This window comes from Tursiops truncatus, chromosome 7 (genome assembly GCF_011762595.2).
Source record: "Tursiops truncatus isolate mTurTru1 chromosome 7, mTurTru1.mat.Y, whole genome shotgun sequence".
Lineage (NCBI taxonomy): Eukaryota > Metazoa > Chordata > Mammalia > Artiodactyla > Delphinidae > Tursiops > Tursiops truncatus.
Genome location: NC_047040.1, coordinates 110,938,143 through 110,954,559, shown reverse-complemented (window position 1 = coordinate 110,954,559; position 16,417 = coordinate 110,938,143). Strand labels below are relative to the sequence as shown.

Here is a 16,417-nt window from a genome sequence, read left to right as displayed (position 1 = left end):
ATTCCACATGTGACTGATACCATACAGTGTTTGTCTTTCTCTGTCTCACTTATCTCACTTACCCTAATGCCCTCGAGGTCCATCCATGTTGTCAGAAATGGCAGGATGTCCTTCTTTCTCATGGCTGAAATATATACCACATCTTCTTTATCCATTCATTCATTGATGGACACTTAAGTTGTCTCCATATCTTGGCTATTATGAATAATGTTGTCAAACATGGGAGTGCAGATATCTCTTTGATATCCTATTTCCATACCCTTTGGCTATATACCCAGAAGTGGGATTGCTTAATCATATGGTAGTTCTACTTTTAATTTTTTGAGCAACCTCTATATTATTTTTCATAGTAGCTGAACCAATTTACATTCCCACCAATAGTGCACAAGGGTTCCCTTTTCTTCATATCCTTACCAACACTTGTTATCTCTTATCTTCTTGATGATAGCTACTCTGATAAGTGTGAGGTTGTATCTCACTGTGGTTTGATTTTCATTTCCCTGATGATTAGTGATGTTGAGCATCTTTCCATGTACCTGTTGTCCACTTGTATGTCTTCTTTGGAAGAAATATCTGTTCAGTTCCTCTGCTTATTTTTCAATCAAATTGTTTGGTTCTTTGGTTACTGAGTTGTGTGAATTCTTTACATATTTTTGATATTAACTCCTTATCCAATATATGGTCTGCAAATATTTTCTACTCTTTTGTAAGTTGCCTTTTCATTTAGTTGATTGGGTTTTTTGTTTGTTTTTGCTGTGCAGAAGCTTTTCAGGGCTTCCCTGGTGGCGCAGTGGTTGAGAGTCCGCCTGCCGATGTAGGGGACACGGGTTTGTGCCCCGGTCCAGGAAGATCCCACATGCCGTGGAGAGGCTAGGCCCGTGAGCCATGGTCGCTGAGCCTGTGCGTCCGGAGCCTGTGCTCCGCAACGGGAGAGGCCACAACAGTGAGAGGCCCACGTACCACAAAAAAAAAAAAAAAAAAGCTTTTCAATTTGATGTAGCCCAGTTGCTGACTTTTGCTTTTGTTGCTTATGCTTTTGGTGTCATATCCCAAAATCATTACCAATACCAATGTCAAGGAGCTTCTTCTTTGTTTTCTAAAAGTTTTACTGTATTCAGACTCATGTATTTTTGTTTTTGGGGTTTTTATTCTCCCTCACAGTTCTGGAGTCTGGGAAATCTAAGATCAAAGTGCCAGCCCATTCAGTTTTTGGTGAGGGCTCTCTTCCTGGTTTGCAGGCAGTCACGTTTCCAGTCTTATGTTTATGTGTTTAATCCATTTCAAGTTAATTTTGTGAGTAGTGTAAGATGGGGTACAATTTCATTTTTCTGCATGTAGTTATTTAGTTTTCTAGATAGATATCCTTTATTGAAGTGTATCAGGGTAATTCTGGCCTTGTAAAATGAATTTGTAAGTATTCTCTCTTCTTCAATTTTTTGGAAAGTTTAAGAAGAATTGGCATTAATTCTTATTTAAATGTTTGGTAGAATTCTCCTTTGAGACCAACTGGTTGTGACCTCTTTTGTGTTGGGAAATATATGATTTGGTCTGTTTAGATTTTCTATTGCTTTGTGATTCAGTCTTGGTAGGTTGTATGATTCTAGGAATTTATCCATTTTCTTTAGGTTATTCAATTTGGTTACATGTAACTGTCAATAGTAGTCTCTGATGATCCTTTGTATTTGTGTGGTATCACTTGTAATATCAACTCTTTCATTTCTGATTTTATTTATTTGAGTCTTTGCTCTTCTTTTCCTAGTTAGTCTAGCTAAAGGTTTGTCAATTTTGTTTATCTTTTCTAAAAAATAACTTAGTTTCGTGACCTTTTCTATTGTTTTTCTGGTCTCCATTTCATTTATTTATGTTCTTATCTTTGTTATTTACTTCCTTCTGATAATTTGGGCTCAGTTTGTTGTTGTTCTTTTTCTGGTTCCTTGAGGTATAAAGTTATGTTGTTTATTTGAGATCTTTTTTCTTATTGTAGGTATTTATCACTGTAAATTTCCCTCTAAGAACTGCTTTTGCTGCATCCCCTAGGTTTTGGTGTATTGTGTTCCATTTTCATTTCTTTCAAGATATTTTTATTTCAATTTTTATTTCTTCTTTGACCCATTGGTTGTTCAGGACTGTGTTGTTTAATTTCCACATACTGATATGTTTTAATTTTCCAGTTTTCCTTCTGTCATTGATTTCTAGTCAAACTATTGTCTAGAAAGATATCTGGTAATATTTCAATCTTCTTAAATTTCCTAAGACTTTTTTTTGTGACTTATCATATGATCTATCCTGGAGAATGTTCTGTGTATGCTTGAGAGCAATGTGTATTCTGCTGCCATTGGATGGAATGTTATGAATATGTTTGTTTGATCCATTTGGTCTAAAGTATAGTTCAAGTCCAAAATTTTCCTATTCATTTTATCTTTTCTAAAAAGATAAACACTGGAGTCTCCTATCCTACTATTGTATTACTTTCTACTTCTCCCTTCAGATATGTTACTTATCGCCTTAGTATATTTAGCTACTCCAGTGTTGGGTGCTTTATACTTATGACTGTTATATCTTCTTCATGAATTGACCCCTTTACCATTATAATATGACCTTCTTTATCTCTTATTACAATTTTTAGCTTAAAGTTTATTTTGTCTGATATAAGTATAGCTACCCTGCTCTCTTTTGATTTCCACATGCATGGAATATCCTTTTTCATCCCTTCTCTTTGAGCCTATGTGACCGTAAATCTGATTGAGTCTCTTTTAAGCAGCATATATTTCTTTCTTTTTTAATCCATTCAACCACTCTCTGCCTTCTGATTAGAGAATTTAATCTATTTACATTTAGAGTATTTACTGATAGGAAAGGACTTATTAATCCAATTTTGTTAATTGCTTCCTGGCTGTTTTGTAGTTCCTTTCTTCCTTTCTTCCTCTCTTTCTGCCTTCCTTTGTGAATGGATGATTTTTCATAATGGTATGCTTTAATTCCCTTCTCTTTATCTTTTTTGCATCTACTATAGGTTTTTGCTCTAAGGTTAACATGAGGCTTACATAAAACATCTTATAGGTAAAACATTCTCTTCTATGCTGATAACAACTTCAATCATATACAAAAACTCTACGCTTTTATTCACTCCCCCTTTATGTTTTTGATATCATAATTTACTTATTTTTATATTGTATTTTTATTAACAAATTATTGTAAATTTAGTTAATTTTTATACTCTTGTCCTTTAACTTTTATACTGGATTTAAATGGTTAATACACCACAATATTACAGTATTAGAGTGTTCTGAATTTGACTATATCTTTAACTTTACCAGTTAAAGTGTACCAGTGTGTTGTACATTTTCATATGTTTTCATATTACTAATTAGCATCCTTTCATTTCAGCTTGTGGAATTCCTTTCTACATTTCTTATAAGGCAGGTCTAGTGACGATCAATTCCCTCAGCTTTTGTTTTTTGTGGGAAAGTCTTTATCTCTCCTTCATTTCTGAAGGATGACCTTGCCAGGTAGAGTATTCTTGCTTGGCAGTTTCTTACTTTCAACACTTTGAATATATCATCCCACACTCTTCTGGCCTATAAAGCTTCTGCTGAGAAATCTGCTAGTAGCCTTTTGGGGGTTCCCTTGTAAGTTACAAACTTCTTTTCTCTTGCTTCTTTTAAGATTCTCTCTTTGTCTTTGATTTTTAACAGTTTTAATATAATATGTCTTGGAGAGCTTCTATTTAAGTTGACTTTGTTTGGTGACTTGTAGGTTCATGAATTTGGCTATCCAAATCTTTCCCCATATTTGGGGAATTCTCAGCCATTATTTCTTTAAATAAGCTTTCTGCCCCCACTCTCCCTCTCTTCTCCTTTTGGAACTCCAATAATTCACAAATTGGTTCTTTTGAGGTATCTGATGGATCATATAGTTTTCCTTCATTCTCCTCTAACTGGATAATTTCAAAGTTCCTGTCTTCTGTCTCACAGATTCTTTCTTCTGCTTGATCCATCCTGCTGTTGATGCTTTCTACTGCATTTTTCATTTCATACGTTGTATTTTCCACTTGGAATTTCTGTTTGGTCCTTTTTATTTTTTTAGATATAACTGACATACAACATTATATTAGTTTCAGATGTACAACATAATGATTCAATATGTGTATATATTGTGAAATGATCACCACAATAAGTCTAATTAACATCTGTCACCATACACAGTTACAGAATTTTTTTCTTGTCATGGGAACTTTTAAGATCCACTCTCTTAGCAACTTTCAAACATGCAATACAGTATTATTAACTGTAATTGCCCTGGTGTATATTATATCCCCATGGCTTATTTATTTTATAGCTGGAAGTTTGTACCTTCTGACTCCCTTCACTTCTTTCACCCACCTCTCCATCCCCCACTTCTGGCTACCACCAATCTGTTCTCTGTATCTATGAGCTTTTGTTTTTAGATTCAACATATAAGTGAGATCATAAAATAAATCATAAATCTTTCTATGTCTGACTTATTTTGAAAATTTAGTATAATGCATTCAAAGTCCATCTATGTTGTCACAAATTGCAAGATTTCATTCTATTTTATGGCTAAATAATATTCCATTGTGTATATACATATAACACATTTTCTTTATCCATTCATATATCAATGACACTTTGGTTGTTTCTATATCTTGGCTATTGTAAATAATGCTGCAGTGAACACAGGGGTGCATGTATCTTTTCAAGTCAGTGATTTCATCTTCTTCGAATACCCAGAGGTGGAATTTCTGGTTCAGATGGTAGTTCTAATTTTAATTTTTTGAGGAACTTCTATACTGTTTTCTGTAGTGACTGTACAAGTTTACATTTCCACCAACAGTGCACAAGGGCTCCCTTTTCTCCACAACCTTGCCAACACTTGTTATTTCTCATCTTTTTGATGATTCTGACAGGTGTGAGATGATATCTCATTGTGGTGTGGATTTGCATTTCCCTGATGATTAGTCTGTTGAGCATCTTTTCATGTACCTGCTGGCCATCTGTATGTCTTCTTTGGAAAGGTGTGCATTCAGGTCTTTAATCTAATTGTTGTTGGGTTTTTTTTGTTTGTTTTTGAGCTGTATGAGTTCTTTATATATTTTGGATATTAACCCCTTATCTGGTATATTATTTGCAAATACTTTCTCCCATTCAATAGGTTACCTTTTCATTTCATCGATGGTTTCCTTTGCTGTGCAGAAACTTTATAGTTTGATATAGTCCCACTTGTTAATTTCTGCTTTTGTTTCTTTGCGTTTGGTGTAAAATCCAAAACAATCTTCACCAAAACCAATGTCAAGGAGCTTACTGCTTACGTTTTCTTCTAGGAGTTTTATGGTTTCGGGTTGTGCATTCAAGCCTTTAATCCATTTTTAGTTGATTTTTGTGTATGGTGCATGATATTCTTTTGCATGTGGATGTCCAGTTTCCCAACACCATTTATTGAAGAGACTGTCCACCCCACCATATATTCTTGGCTCCTTTGTCATAAATTAATTGCTCATACATGAGTGAGTTTATTTCTGAGCTTTCAATTCTGTTCCATTGATCTATGTGTCTTTTTTTATGTCACTAATGTTTTGATTACAATACTTTGTAATATAGTTTGAAATTAGGAAGCACAATGCCTCTAGCTTTGTTCTTCTTTCTTAAAATTGCTTTGGCTATTTGGGGTCTTTTGTTGCTCCACACAAATTTTAGGATTATTTGTGCTATGTCTGTGAAAAAAGCTATTGGAAGTTTGATAGGTATTGCATTGAAACTGTAGATTGCTATAAGTAGTGTGGCCATTTTAACAATATTAATTCTTCTAACCCATGAGCACAAAACATCTTAACATTTATTTGTGACATTTATCTTCTTTGATTTCATTCATCAAAGTCTTATAGTTTTCAGTGAACAAGACTTTCATCTTCTTAGTTATATTTATTCCTAGGTATTTTATTCTTTTGATGCAATTGTAAATAAGAACGTTTTCTTAATTTCTCTTTCTGCTAGTTTGTTTTTAGTATATAGAAATGCAACATATTTCTGTATATTTTGTATCCTGCAACTTTACTGAATTCATTTATTAGTTCTAAAAGTTTTTGGTGGAGTCTTTAGGGTTTTATATATATAACATCAACTCATCAGCAAATATGACAGTTTTACTTCTTCCTTTCCAATTTGAATGCCTTTTATTTCTTTTTCCTGCCTAATTTCTGTGGCTAGGACTTCCAATACTATGTTGAATAAAAGTGATACAAGTGGGCATCTTTGTCTTGTTCCTGATCTTAGAGGAAAATCTTTCAACTTTTCACCATTGAATGTGATGTTTACTGTGGGCTTGTAATAGATGGTCTTTATTATGTTGAGGTATGTTCCCTCTATACCCACTTTGTTGAGAGTTGTTTGGTTCCTTTTTAAATTAATGATTTTTATCTTTGTTAAACTTCTCATTTTGTTCATGTACTGTTTTCTTGATTTTGTTGAATTATATTTCTGTGTTTTCCTGGGGCTCATTGAGTTTCCTTAAAAACTATTTTGAATCTTTATCAGGTAAATTGCAGACTTCTATGTCTTTGGGATAGGTTACTGGAATATTACTGTGACCTTTGGTGGTGTCATGATTCCTTGATTTTTCATGTTCCTTGATTTTTTGTGTTGCTATCTTCAAGTTGAAGTAGCGGTCACCTCCTCCAGTCTTTTCTAACTGCCCTCAGGAGAGAAATACCTGCTGTCAGGCCTGCTAGTGATTCTGAGGTTTTCTCAGACCTTCTATGAACATACCTATTCCATGCTTCTACTCCCTCTTCTGGAAGATTTCGTAAGTTTTTATGCCTTCTACTGATCCTGCAAAACACCAGCTGGTGTGACAGTCTCCCTTTTGTTTTCTACAAGGTGACACTAAAACTCAAATTTGTGTTTTCTTCCAGACCTACAGATTCAGGCTGGTTTTACTCAGGTGCTCACTAGCCAACCACTTTTTCTATCCTTTTTATTTCAGCCTACCTATATCATTATATCTGAAATGAGTTTCTTATAGCCTGAATATAGTTGGCTGTTGTTTTTAATCCATTTTGCCCTTCTCTGTTTTTAATTGATCTTTTTATATATACTATTTACCATTTATATTTAAAGTGATTGTTAGGGCTTAAGTCTGCCTTTTTATTTTTCATTATTTTTGTTTCATATTTATCATTTCTGTGTTCTTTTTCTGCAGTTTTATACACTGAGTATTTTTTAGAATTCCATTTTTATGTATTATAGCTTACTTGAGTCTCTTTTAATAATTTTTTTAGTGGTTGCTTTAGGTATTACATTCTACATATACAACTTATCATGGTCTACTGGTGTGGACACTTTACCAGTTCAAGTGAAATGTAGGAACCTTACCTCCCTTTAAATCCCTTTACCTTACCCTGTTTATAATTGTCTTAAATATTTCCTCTAAATAGATTGAGAACTACATCAGACAATGTTATAATTTTTGCTTTGAGCAGCAAACATAATTTAGAAATCTCAAGAGAAGGAATGTCTGTTGTTTTTACCCATATTTTTACTCTTTACATTGTCCGTTTTTTCCCAATGTTTGTTGCAAGATGCTTTCTTTTATCATCTGTTTCAAAACTTCCTTTAGTCATTTTTTAAAGGTATATCTGATGGCAACAAATTCTCTCAGTTTCCTTCCTCTGAGAGTGTCTTGATTTTTTCCTTCATTTCTGAAGAACATTTTCACTGGATATAGGATTCTGCATTAACAATTGTTTTCTTGATGAGTGACTCTTGAAAATGTTGGGCCACTTCTTTCTGGTCTTCATGGTTTCTGATAATGTCATTTAAATAGCTTTTCCCTTACAGGAAAGGTGTCTTTTCTATCTCGCTGCTTTCAACATTTGTCTTTTTTGTCCTTAGATTTCAGAAGTTTGATTATGAAGTTTCTTCATGTAGATTTCTTTGAGTTCATCTAATTTCAGATCTGTAGTTTCATGTCTTTTGCCAAATTTTGGAAATTTTTAACTATTATTTCTTTGACTACATTTTCACCCCCACTTACTTTCTTCTCTCTTTTTTGGATTCCAGTACCCTAGTGTTTGATCTTTCTTTATCTTTCACAGGGCCTTGAGCCTTTTTTTTTTCAGTTTCTTTTCTCTTTTTTGTTTATATTGTGTAATTTCTATTGTTCTATCTTCAAGTTCAGTGATCCTCTGTCCTCTCCATTCTCCCATGAGCCCATTCATTGAATTTTTAAATTTCAGTTATTGCATTTTTCAGTTTTATAATTTCTAGTTAGTTATTCTTTATATCTTCTATTTTATTGTTAAGATTTTCTATTTTCTGAGATCTTCTATTTTTCCATTTGTTTTAAGAGTATTTGTATTTCTTGTTGAAACATTATTTGATGGCTACTTTAAAATCTTTGTCAGATAATTCCAGCATCTTCTCAGTGTTGGCATCTGTTGACTGTTTTTTTTTTATTCAAGTTGAGATTTTCTCTAATCCTGGTATGACTAGAGAATTTCTGTTTTATTCTGGATATTTGGGGTAGTATGTTTTGAGTCACTGTATCTTATTTAAATCTTCTGTTTTGCAGACCACTTCTAACAACCACCCCAGTGGGGAAAAGTGGGCACTGCTTCATTACTGCCAGGTGTAGGTGAAATACCAGCTTCTTTTTTTGGCCTCTATTGACAACCTGTTGCAGGAAGGGGTGTCTCATTACTGATGGGTGGGAACAGGAGTTGAGGTTCTCTACTATAACTCCACTGACACCTCCATGGTTCAGAGGGAGACTTGTTAATGTTCCCCATGGGGTAGGAAGACTTTGTTAATGCTAGATGGTGGTGAAAGTCCTGGCTTTCTACTAGGTCTCCTCCTACATCACCCCAGTGGGGCAGGGGAGGGATGCCTCACTGCCCTGCATGGAAGACACCATGGGAGAGAGCCCCATTACCACTGGAAGGGGATCAACATCCCAGCTACCCTCTAGGCCTTCCTGACACCATTTGGCTGGGAGAGAATTGTGCCTCATTATAGATAGATGAGGTCAGAAGTTCCCACTTGTGCTTTGGTGAGAAAGGCAGGGAATGAGGGGATGTTGCATGCTAGAGTAGGGCAGTTCTTATCTAAAAGTTTTCTGTCTTGCTAGTCTGCTCCTCTGGGTAGAGAAAGCAGGCTTTTGTTGGGACTTTATGCCTGTGCCTAGTGGTATTTCCAGGTTGCAACTTTCTCCAGGACCTATATATGAGGACCTATATATGAAGTGGAATATATGACGCAGAGAAAACTTAGGGAACTCACTGGTGTGTTGTTCCTTGCATTCTAGGATCCCTAGCTGGTGTACCTTCTTCTCTCTACCATTCAGAGTCTTCATTTTTTTTTTTCTTTTTTTTTGTGGTACGCAGGTATCTCACTGTCGTGGCCTCTCCCATTGTGGAGCACAGGCTCTGGACGCATAGGCCCAGCGGCCATGGCTCATGGGGCTAGCCGCTCCGCGGCACGTGGGATCTTCCTGGACCAGGGCACGAACCTGTGTCCCCTGCATCGGCAGGCGGACTCTCAACCACTGCACCACCAGGGAAGCCCCAGAGTCTTCATATTTTTGTTTCATATATAATGTCTCAAGATTTTAGCTGTACTTAGTGAGACAAATAGGGAGAAGTATGTCAGCCAGTCTGCTACCCCAGAATCTGGATCTTCTTGTTCAATTATTTGAAATTATAAGTGTCTGGTGTTTTAAGTTGGCTGGCAATTTGAGGAGGAGAGAGGGGAAATGCAAAAGAGAGTATGCATAGTAACTAGGCTGAACCTGCTAAGGGAGGTTACCTGAGGGCCACAGTTTCACACACAGACTTTAAACCAAAACCTCTGTGTGTTTCCCTAGGACTTGCCCCTGTCCTGCATAGTCTCTGATAACTCCTTTCCTTTAGATAGCATCCTATGCTGGGCTAAATCATTTGCCCTTTCTGCAACCACTTACCCTGTGCTATACAGTAGGTCCTTATTGGTTATCTGTTTTATGTATACGATAGTAGTGTGTATCTGTTAATCCGAAATCCCTAGGTTATCCCCTGCCCCTTTCCCATTTGGTAACCATGTTTGTTTTCTATGTCTGTGAGCCTATTTCTGTTTTGTAAATAAATTCATTTGTACCATTTTTTAGATTCCACATATGAGTGATATCATATGGTATTTGTCTTTCTCTGTCTGACTTACTTCACTTAGTATGATAATCTCTAGGACCACCCATATACTGTCTACTTTTAATCTATGTAAAGAAAGCTTATGCATTTATATGTCTTTATCATCTGGAGAGCTGGGACTCTGTTTTGTACATCTTTGAGTTCCCATTGCTTAAAAAATTCCATGGCAGCAAGCTTCGTTCTGTTCTATGCTGAATCTCTAGCATTTGCAGTGCTGTCTGGCATATACCATGTGCTCAAGAAAGGCTTGAGAAAGTCAGGAAGTTGACTACCTATTGGAACTCTTCTTTATTCTGAAAATTCTCATTTCATAAGACAATGTATACATACCTTGCACTATGTGGTAATGGATTTTGATCTGCCTTGCCTGTGTTGGCTGATGGAATGACATTAAACACATTAGGAGAACACCTTGTTCATTTGTGGGTAACAAGGTTACTTTACCAGGATGCAAGCTGAATAAACTGAATCTGTGTTGCCCAACACTACAAAGAGAATTTGTAGAAATTTTTCCCAATAAAAATGAAAAAAGCCTCCCCCAAATAATGAAAAATCATAGAATGAGTTGAATGCTAAGTAGTATTTTGTAGTGACGTTCTCAGGTGGGATCTGAAAATAAGTCATTCCGGAGAGATAGGACTCCATCACCACCTCAGCCATCTCAGCCCTGTCTACTTATTAACAAAAACAATAATATTGGCTACTATATATTGATGTATTGAATGTGACAGGCATTATACTATGTGTTTTATGTGCACTATCTCATTTAATTCTCATAACACTTCTGAGGGTATTAGTATTCCCATTTTACAGATGAAGAAACAAAAGGGGATTAAGGAAACTTACTTGCCCAAAGTCACACTGCTGGTAAGAGCCAGAGCCAGGATTCAAACTCAGCTTACCTAACCCCAAAGTCTGCTCCCTGACCCTCCACCCTAGGACACACAGGAGCACCAGAACAGCCTGATCACCTTGCCTCTCTCTTATTTGCCTGTCTCTCCAGCACACTGATTCTCAATCGGAGAATTCCACCTTGCATCAGAATCCCTTAAGTGGGCATTTCCCACCCCCAGAATTTCTAATCTGCAAGTCTTGATGGGCTTTCTAAGACTGCAGCTCTAGCAAGTTCCCAGGAGTAGGAGTTACCTGTTGCTGTAGAACCAGCTGAGTAAGCTTGGGCTCATGGTCTCTCACAAGGCTGTAGTCACTATGTTGGCAGGGGCTGTGCACAGCTCAAGGTCGGACTGCAGGATGTCTTGCTTCCACACTTGCTCAGGTAGCTGTTGACAGGCCTCAGATCCCCGCTGGCTGTTGGCTAGAGACATCAGTTCCTTGCCACATGAGTCTTTCCATGGCCCTGTTTACAGTATGTCATCTGGCTTCTCCCAGAGCAAGGGGTCCATGAGAGGCACCCCCAAATGGAAGCCACAACCTTTTTATGACCTAATCTTGGAAGTGACGTCCCGTCATTTCTTCCAAAGTCTATTCATTAGAAGTGAGTCACTACGTCCAGCTCACACTCAAGGGGAGGAGCTCATAAAAGGGCCCCCATCAAGGTGGTGAAGTCTTTTGATGGCCATCTTAGAGGCTGCCCACCATACTGGGTGCTGCTGGTGGCTTTACAAATACTGCTCTAATTAATGGCCTTAGAACAAAGACCTTTTTTCCTGAGAAAATCACAGTTCCTTGGTGAGTAAACAGATATATTGCCCTAGTAGCACCCCCAAGGTGGAGAAGTTGGAAGAGAGGAGAGCTCTTTTCCATCAGAAAGGCAGAAAATAAAGGACACTTAGGACACCATTCACCAGCCAGAATTCTCTCTAAAGGCCCATAACCAAGCTATGAAAATGATAATGTTCTAAAATTCTGATAAAGAAAAAGTTGAGGATAAAACTATCCCTGATGGCATCAAGAGGTCCCAGCCAACAACTCTGGTATAGGCTGGCAGAAACCTAGGGGATGGTGCATTGAAAAAGTCCAAGTTTTCTTTTGTTTGAAAATAAGTGAGCTCATCTCTAGTGGCAGTAAGCACGTTCCTGTGGAAGCCCCAGCTTGAGGTGGCTTGGCTTCCTTCCAGGCAGCTCTATGTCATTTACTCACTGAAAGCCTTAGGAGGACAGCTTCTTTACGTACTGTACATAAAATGCACCAGAGAGTCTCGCATAAAGATGCGCTCATTAACATCCATTCCCTCTGCGGGGACTTTGAGAGTTATAAACGAGTCTAAGGTGTGGTCCTTGCTTAGCTATGGAGTTGTTATTTCCACCTATGAAACAACAGGAATTTTTACAATGTAGAAGCGTGAAAAGGACATGGGATTTAGAATCAGAAGAATACAGCTGACCGTTAACAACGTGGGGGTGAGGAGCGCCTACGCTCTGTGCAGTGGAACATCTAAATATACAGTAACTTAACTGTCAGCCCTCCATATCCACAGTTCCACATCCAGAGATTCAACCATCCATGGATCCTATTTGCTATTGAAAAAAATCTGCAAGTGGACCCATGCAGTTCAAACTCATGTTGTTCAAGGGTCAACTGTATAATGACACACAGAGCTGTGTGAACTCAGGCAATCACTTAAGCTCTCTGAGTTTCTATTACCTTATTTATAGGATATGGATAATATGCCAGCTGTTTCTAGCTCACAGTGGAGTTGAGGGGAGGGAACTAAGTAAAAGCACTTTTTAAACTTAGAGCAATATTTGGGTGCTAAAAAAAATACACAGTGATTCTCGACTTTGGATGCATATTAGAATCACCCAGCAAGCTTTGAAAAGTCCCAGTTCCCAGGCTGTACACCAAACCATTATGTACTAATTATGTCTCCCCTTCTTCCTCTGCCTCCTTCTCTTGCTCCATATATGTGTGTGTGTGTGTGTCTGTGTGTATGTACATAGCCTCTTGAAATAGTCAAGAGAAATTTCACTTGTGTTTCCACCAAATCGTTTCCACCAAAGTGCTTGGGAATGACATTCCAAAGAGGTGCTGTGAAGGAGGTGTCCACTGGGGTGGGACTGGGGATGGAGGGTTGTTAAGACTCGAAGAACACATGGGAAGAAAGGTTTCCTCTCCCAAGGTGATGGGTTGATTTCAAAGGACAGAGAGATGGATGGTTGTGCAACACGAAGACAAAGTTTTCTGTTAGAGTGGACAAATTTTACTTTGAAATTCAGTTAGGTTGCCTGAGTGGATAACTGCAACCCGGGACAAAGTGAAGGCAGCATAGGCGCCTAAGGAAGGTTCAGCTTGAGTACATCTAGGTAATGTCCGTGCCAAGACAGAAGGAGTAACAAGTGCCTGAGTGTGTTTCTGTTCAAATTCTGTTCTCAGGCAGTATTGTTTAGGCAAGAGCTTTTTGCCCCAGCCACTGACCCTTAAAAAGTGTTTCTAATGAGCATGCCAAGTTCAGTAATTACTTTCAAGACCTAATTCTTTGATCAAGGTAGAAGACTTGATTTTTTTGAAATAGTCTTGAAAGTAGAAATTTTAACAGAAACAAGGTTTGGTTTGTTTCTAATCTTCACATTTTCCAAAATTACTGTGAACAAAGTACTTCACTGGCATCTGTATTTTAGGGATTAACCAAAACATGGGTTTATACCCAAAAGAAACTAAACAGAGAAAGGACACTGTGCTCACTTGCTATGCTCTCCTCTCTGTTCTATAGAACCACATGCCGTGGGAAGAACAACCAGGCAAGAAGCCCAGTTGCTCCCGCAGTCTGAAAGCTTTTCACACTGAGCCAGCTCAGGGGCCATTCTCTACTGCTGAGATGGGGACATGGAGCCTCCCCTTCATCTCTGCAGAGGACGTCCCCAGGGAGACTCCTTCACAACCCAGGAGCACCTCTCAGCACTCACACATCAGTTTAGATGACCTGTGGCTGGAGAAGATGCAGAGGAGGAAGTTGAAGAAGTTGGCCCAGTTTGAAAGGAAGATGCATGCATGTAAAGATGGAATCCAAGTAAGCTGCTCACATGCCATCGTCATCAGACTTGGCCTGGTACCCCCTCTTCCAGTGCAGCTGCTTGCCTTTCCTGTCCCCTGCCCACCTCTGCCCTATACAGCCTGCAGGAGAGACACTGCATAGTCATGTGTCTGAGAGCCACAGAGGCTGTGGCTCCCTCTTCCCTCTCTGCAGTCTGGCCCTGTGCAAAGGCAATGGGGCAGAACTGAAGATGGTGGGGCCTGTCCTCAAGCCCTTTCCATAGTAATTACCATTCAGTGAGGACCCACTCACTGAATGTTAGACACTGGACAGCATTAGCTCTAATACTCATAAAGTTGCATGACATTCTGATATAACAATCTTAAATCAATCAAGCAAAATTATATAAAGAGAACTAGATTTTGTCTCTAGGGACATTTTGACACCATGATTTTTACATGAAACTGTCAGCTGTTTAAAAATGACTCAGTAGTTTATAAAGCATACCTTTTACCCAATCCCTAACTCTGTTTCTTGGTCTTTCCCTTTATAAAATAGCAGTATTTTTTATTATCAAGTATTTGTGAAATACACATCCCTGAGTCTCACCTCATCCCTGATACCCACCTTTATTTATTTTTTTGTTTCAGGTACTGTTTTTTTTTTTAAACATCTTATTGGAGTATAATTGCTCTACAATGGTGTGTTAGTTTCTGCTGTATAACAAAGTTAATCAGCCATACATATACATATATCCCCATATCTCCTTCCTCTTGTGTGTCCCTCCCACCCTCCCTATCCCACCTCTCTAGGTGGTCACAAGGCACCGAGCTGATCTCCCTGTGCTATGTGGCTGCTTCCCACTAGCTATCTATTTTACATTTGGTAGTATTTATAAGTCCATGCCACTCTCTCACTTCATCCCAGATTACCCTTACCCCTCCCCATGTCCTCAAGTCCATTCTCTACGTCTGCATCTTTATTCCTGTTCTGCCCCTAGGTTCTTCAGAACCTTTTTTTTTTAGACTCCATATATATGTGTTAGCATTCGGTATTTGTTTTTCTCTTTCTGACTTACTTCACTCTGTATGACAGACTCTAGGTCCATCCACCTCACTACAAATAACTCAATTTCGTTTCTTTTTATGGCTGAGTGATATTCCATTGTATATATGTGCTACATCTTCTTTATCCATTCATCTGTCGATGGACACTTAGGTTGCTTCCATCTCCTGGCTATTGTAAAGAGAGCTGCAGTGAACATTGGGGTACATGACTCTTTTTGAATTATGGTTTTCTCAGGGTATATGCCCAGCAGTGGGATTGCTGGGTCATATGGTAGTTCTATTTTTAGTTTTTGAAGGCACCTCCATACTGTTCTCCATACCACTTTTTTTTTAAATCGAGGTGAAATTCACATAACATAAAATGAACCATGTTAAAGTGTACAATACAGTGGCATTTACTAGATTCACAAGACTTTGCAGGCCTTATCTCTACCTAGGTCCAAGACATTCTTATCATCTCAAAAGGAAACTTCACAACTATTAAGCAGTCACAACCCACTTCCCCTCCCTAGACCCTGGCAAGCACTAATCTGCTTTCCATCTCTATGGATTTCCTATTTACCTATGGATATTTCATATAAATGGAATTACAGTGTGTGACCTTTGGTGTCTGACTTCTTTCACTTAGCATCATGTTTTTAAGGGTCTTCTCTGTTGTAGCATACAGCAGCACTTTGTTCTTTTTTATGACTGAATGATATTCCATTGTGTGGCTATGTTTGTTTCTATTATCTGTTCATCCACTGATAGACATAGGGTTGTCTCCACCTCTTGGCTATTGTAACTAGTGCTGTCAGGAACACTTGTGTATAAGCTTTCATTTGTATACCTGTTTTCTATTCTTTTGGGTATATACATAGGAGTGGAATTGTTAGGACACATGGTAATTCTATGACTAACTGTCTGAGGAGCTGCCAAACTGTTGTCTACACCATTTTACATTTCTACAAACAATGTACGAAGGTTGCCAGTTCTCCACATCCTCCCCAACACTTGTTGTTTTGTGTTGTTTTGTTTAAACTATACCATCCTACTGGGTCTGAATGGTACCTCATTGTGGTTTGATTTGCATTTTCCTAGTGACTAATGTTGAACATATTTTCATACGCTTGTTGGCCATTTGTATATCTTTTTTGGAGAAATGTCTATTCAAGCCTTTTGCCCATTTTTAAATTGGGTAATTTATCTTTTTGTGGTTCACTTGTAGGGGTTCTTATGTATGGA

The 16,417-nt window shown here is 38.0% G+C and overlaps 1 protein-coding gene across 1 annotated transcript in view; it reads left to right on the top strand.

Annotated features, from left to right (window-relative positions):
• The window catches only part of LOC101323231 (uncharacterized), a 250,157-nt gene that overhangs the window by 122,162 nt on the left and 111,578 nt on the right, over nucleotides 1-16,417 (top strand). The window contains 1 exon segment of the mRNA XM_019931812.3: nucleotides 13,866-14,162. Within this exon segment, the coding sequence (XP_019787371.2) occupies nucleotides 13,866-14,162 (297 nt within the window).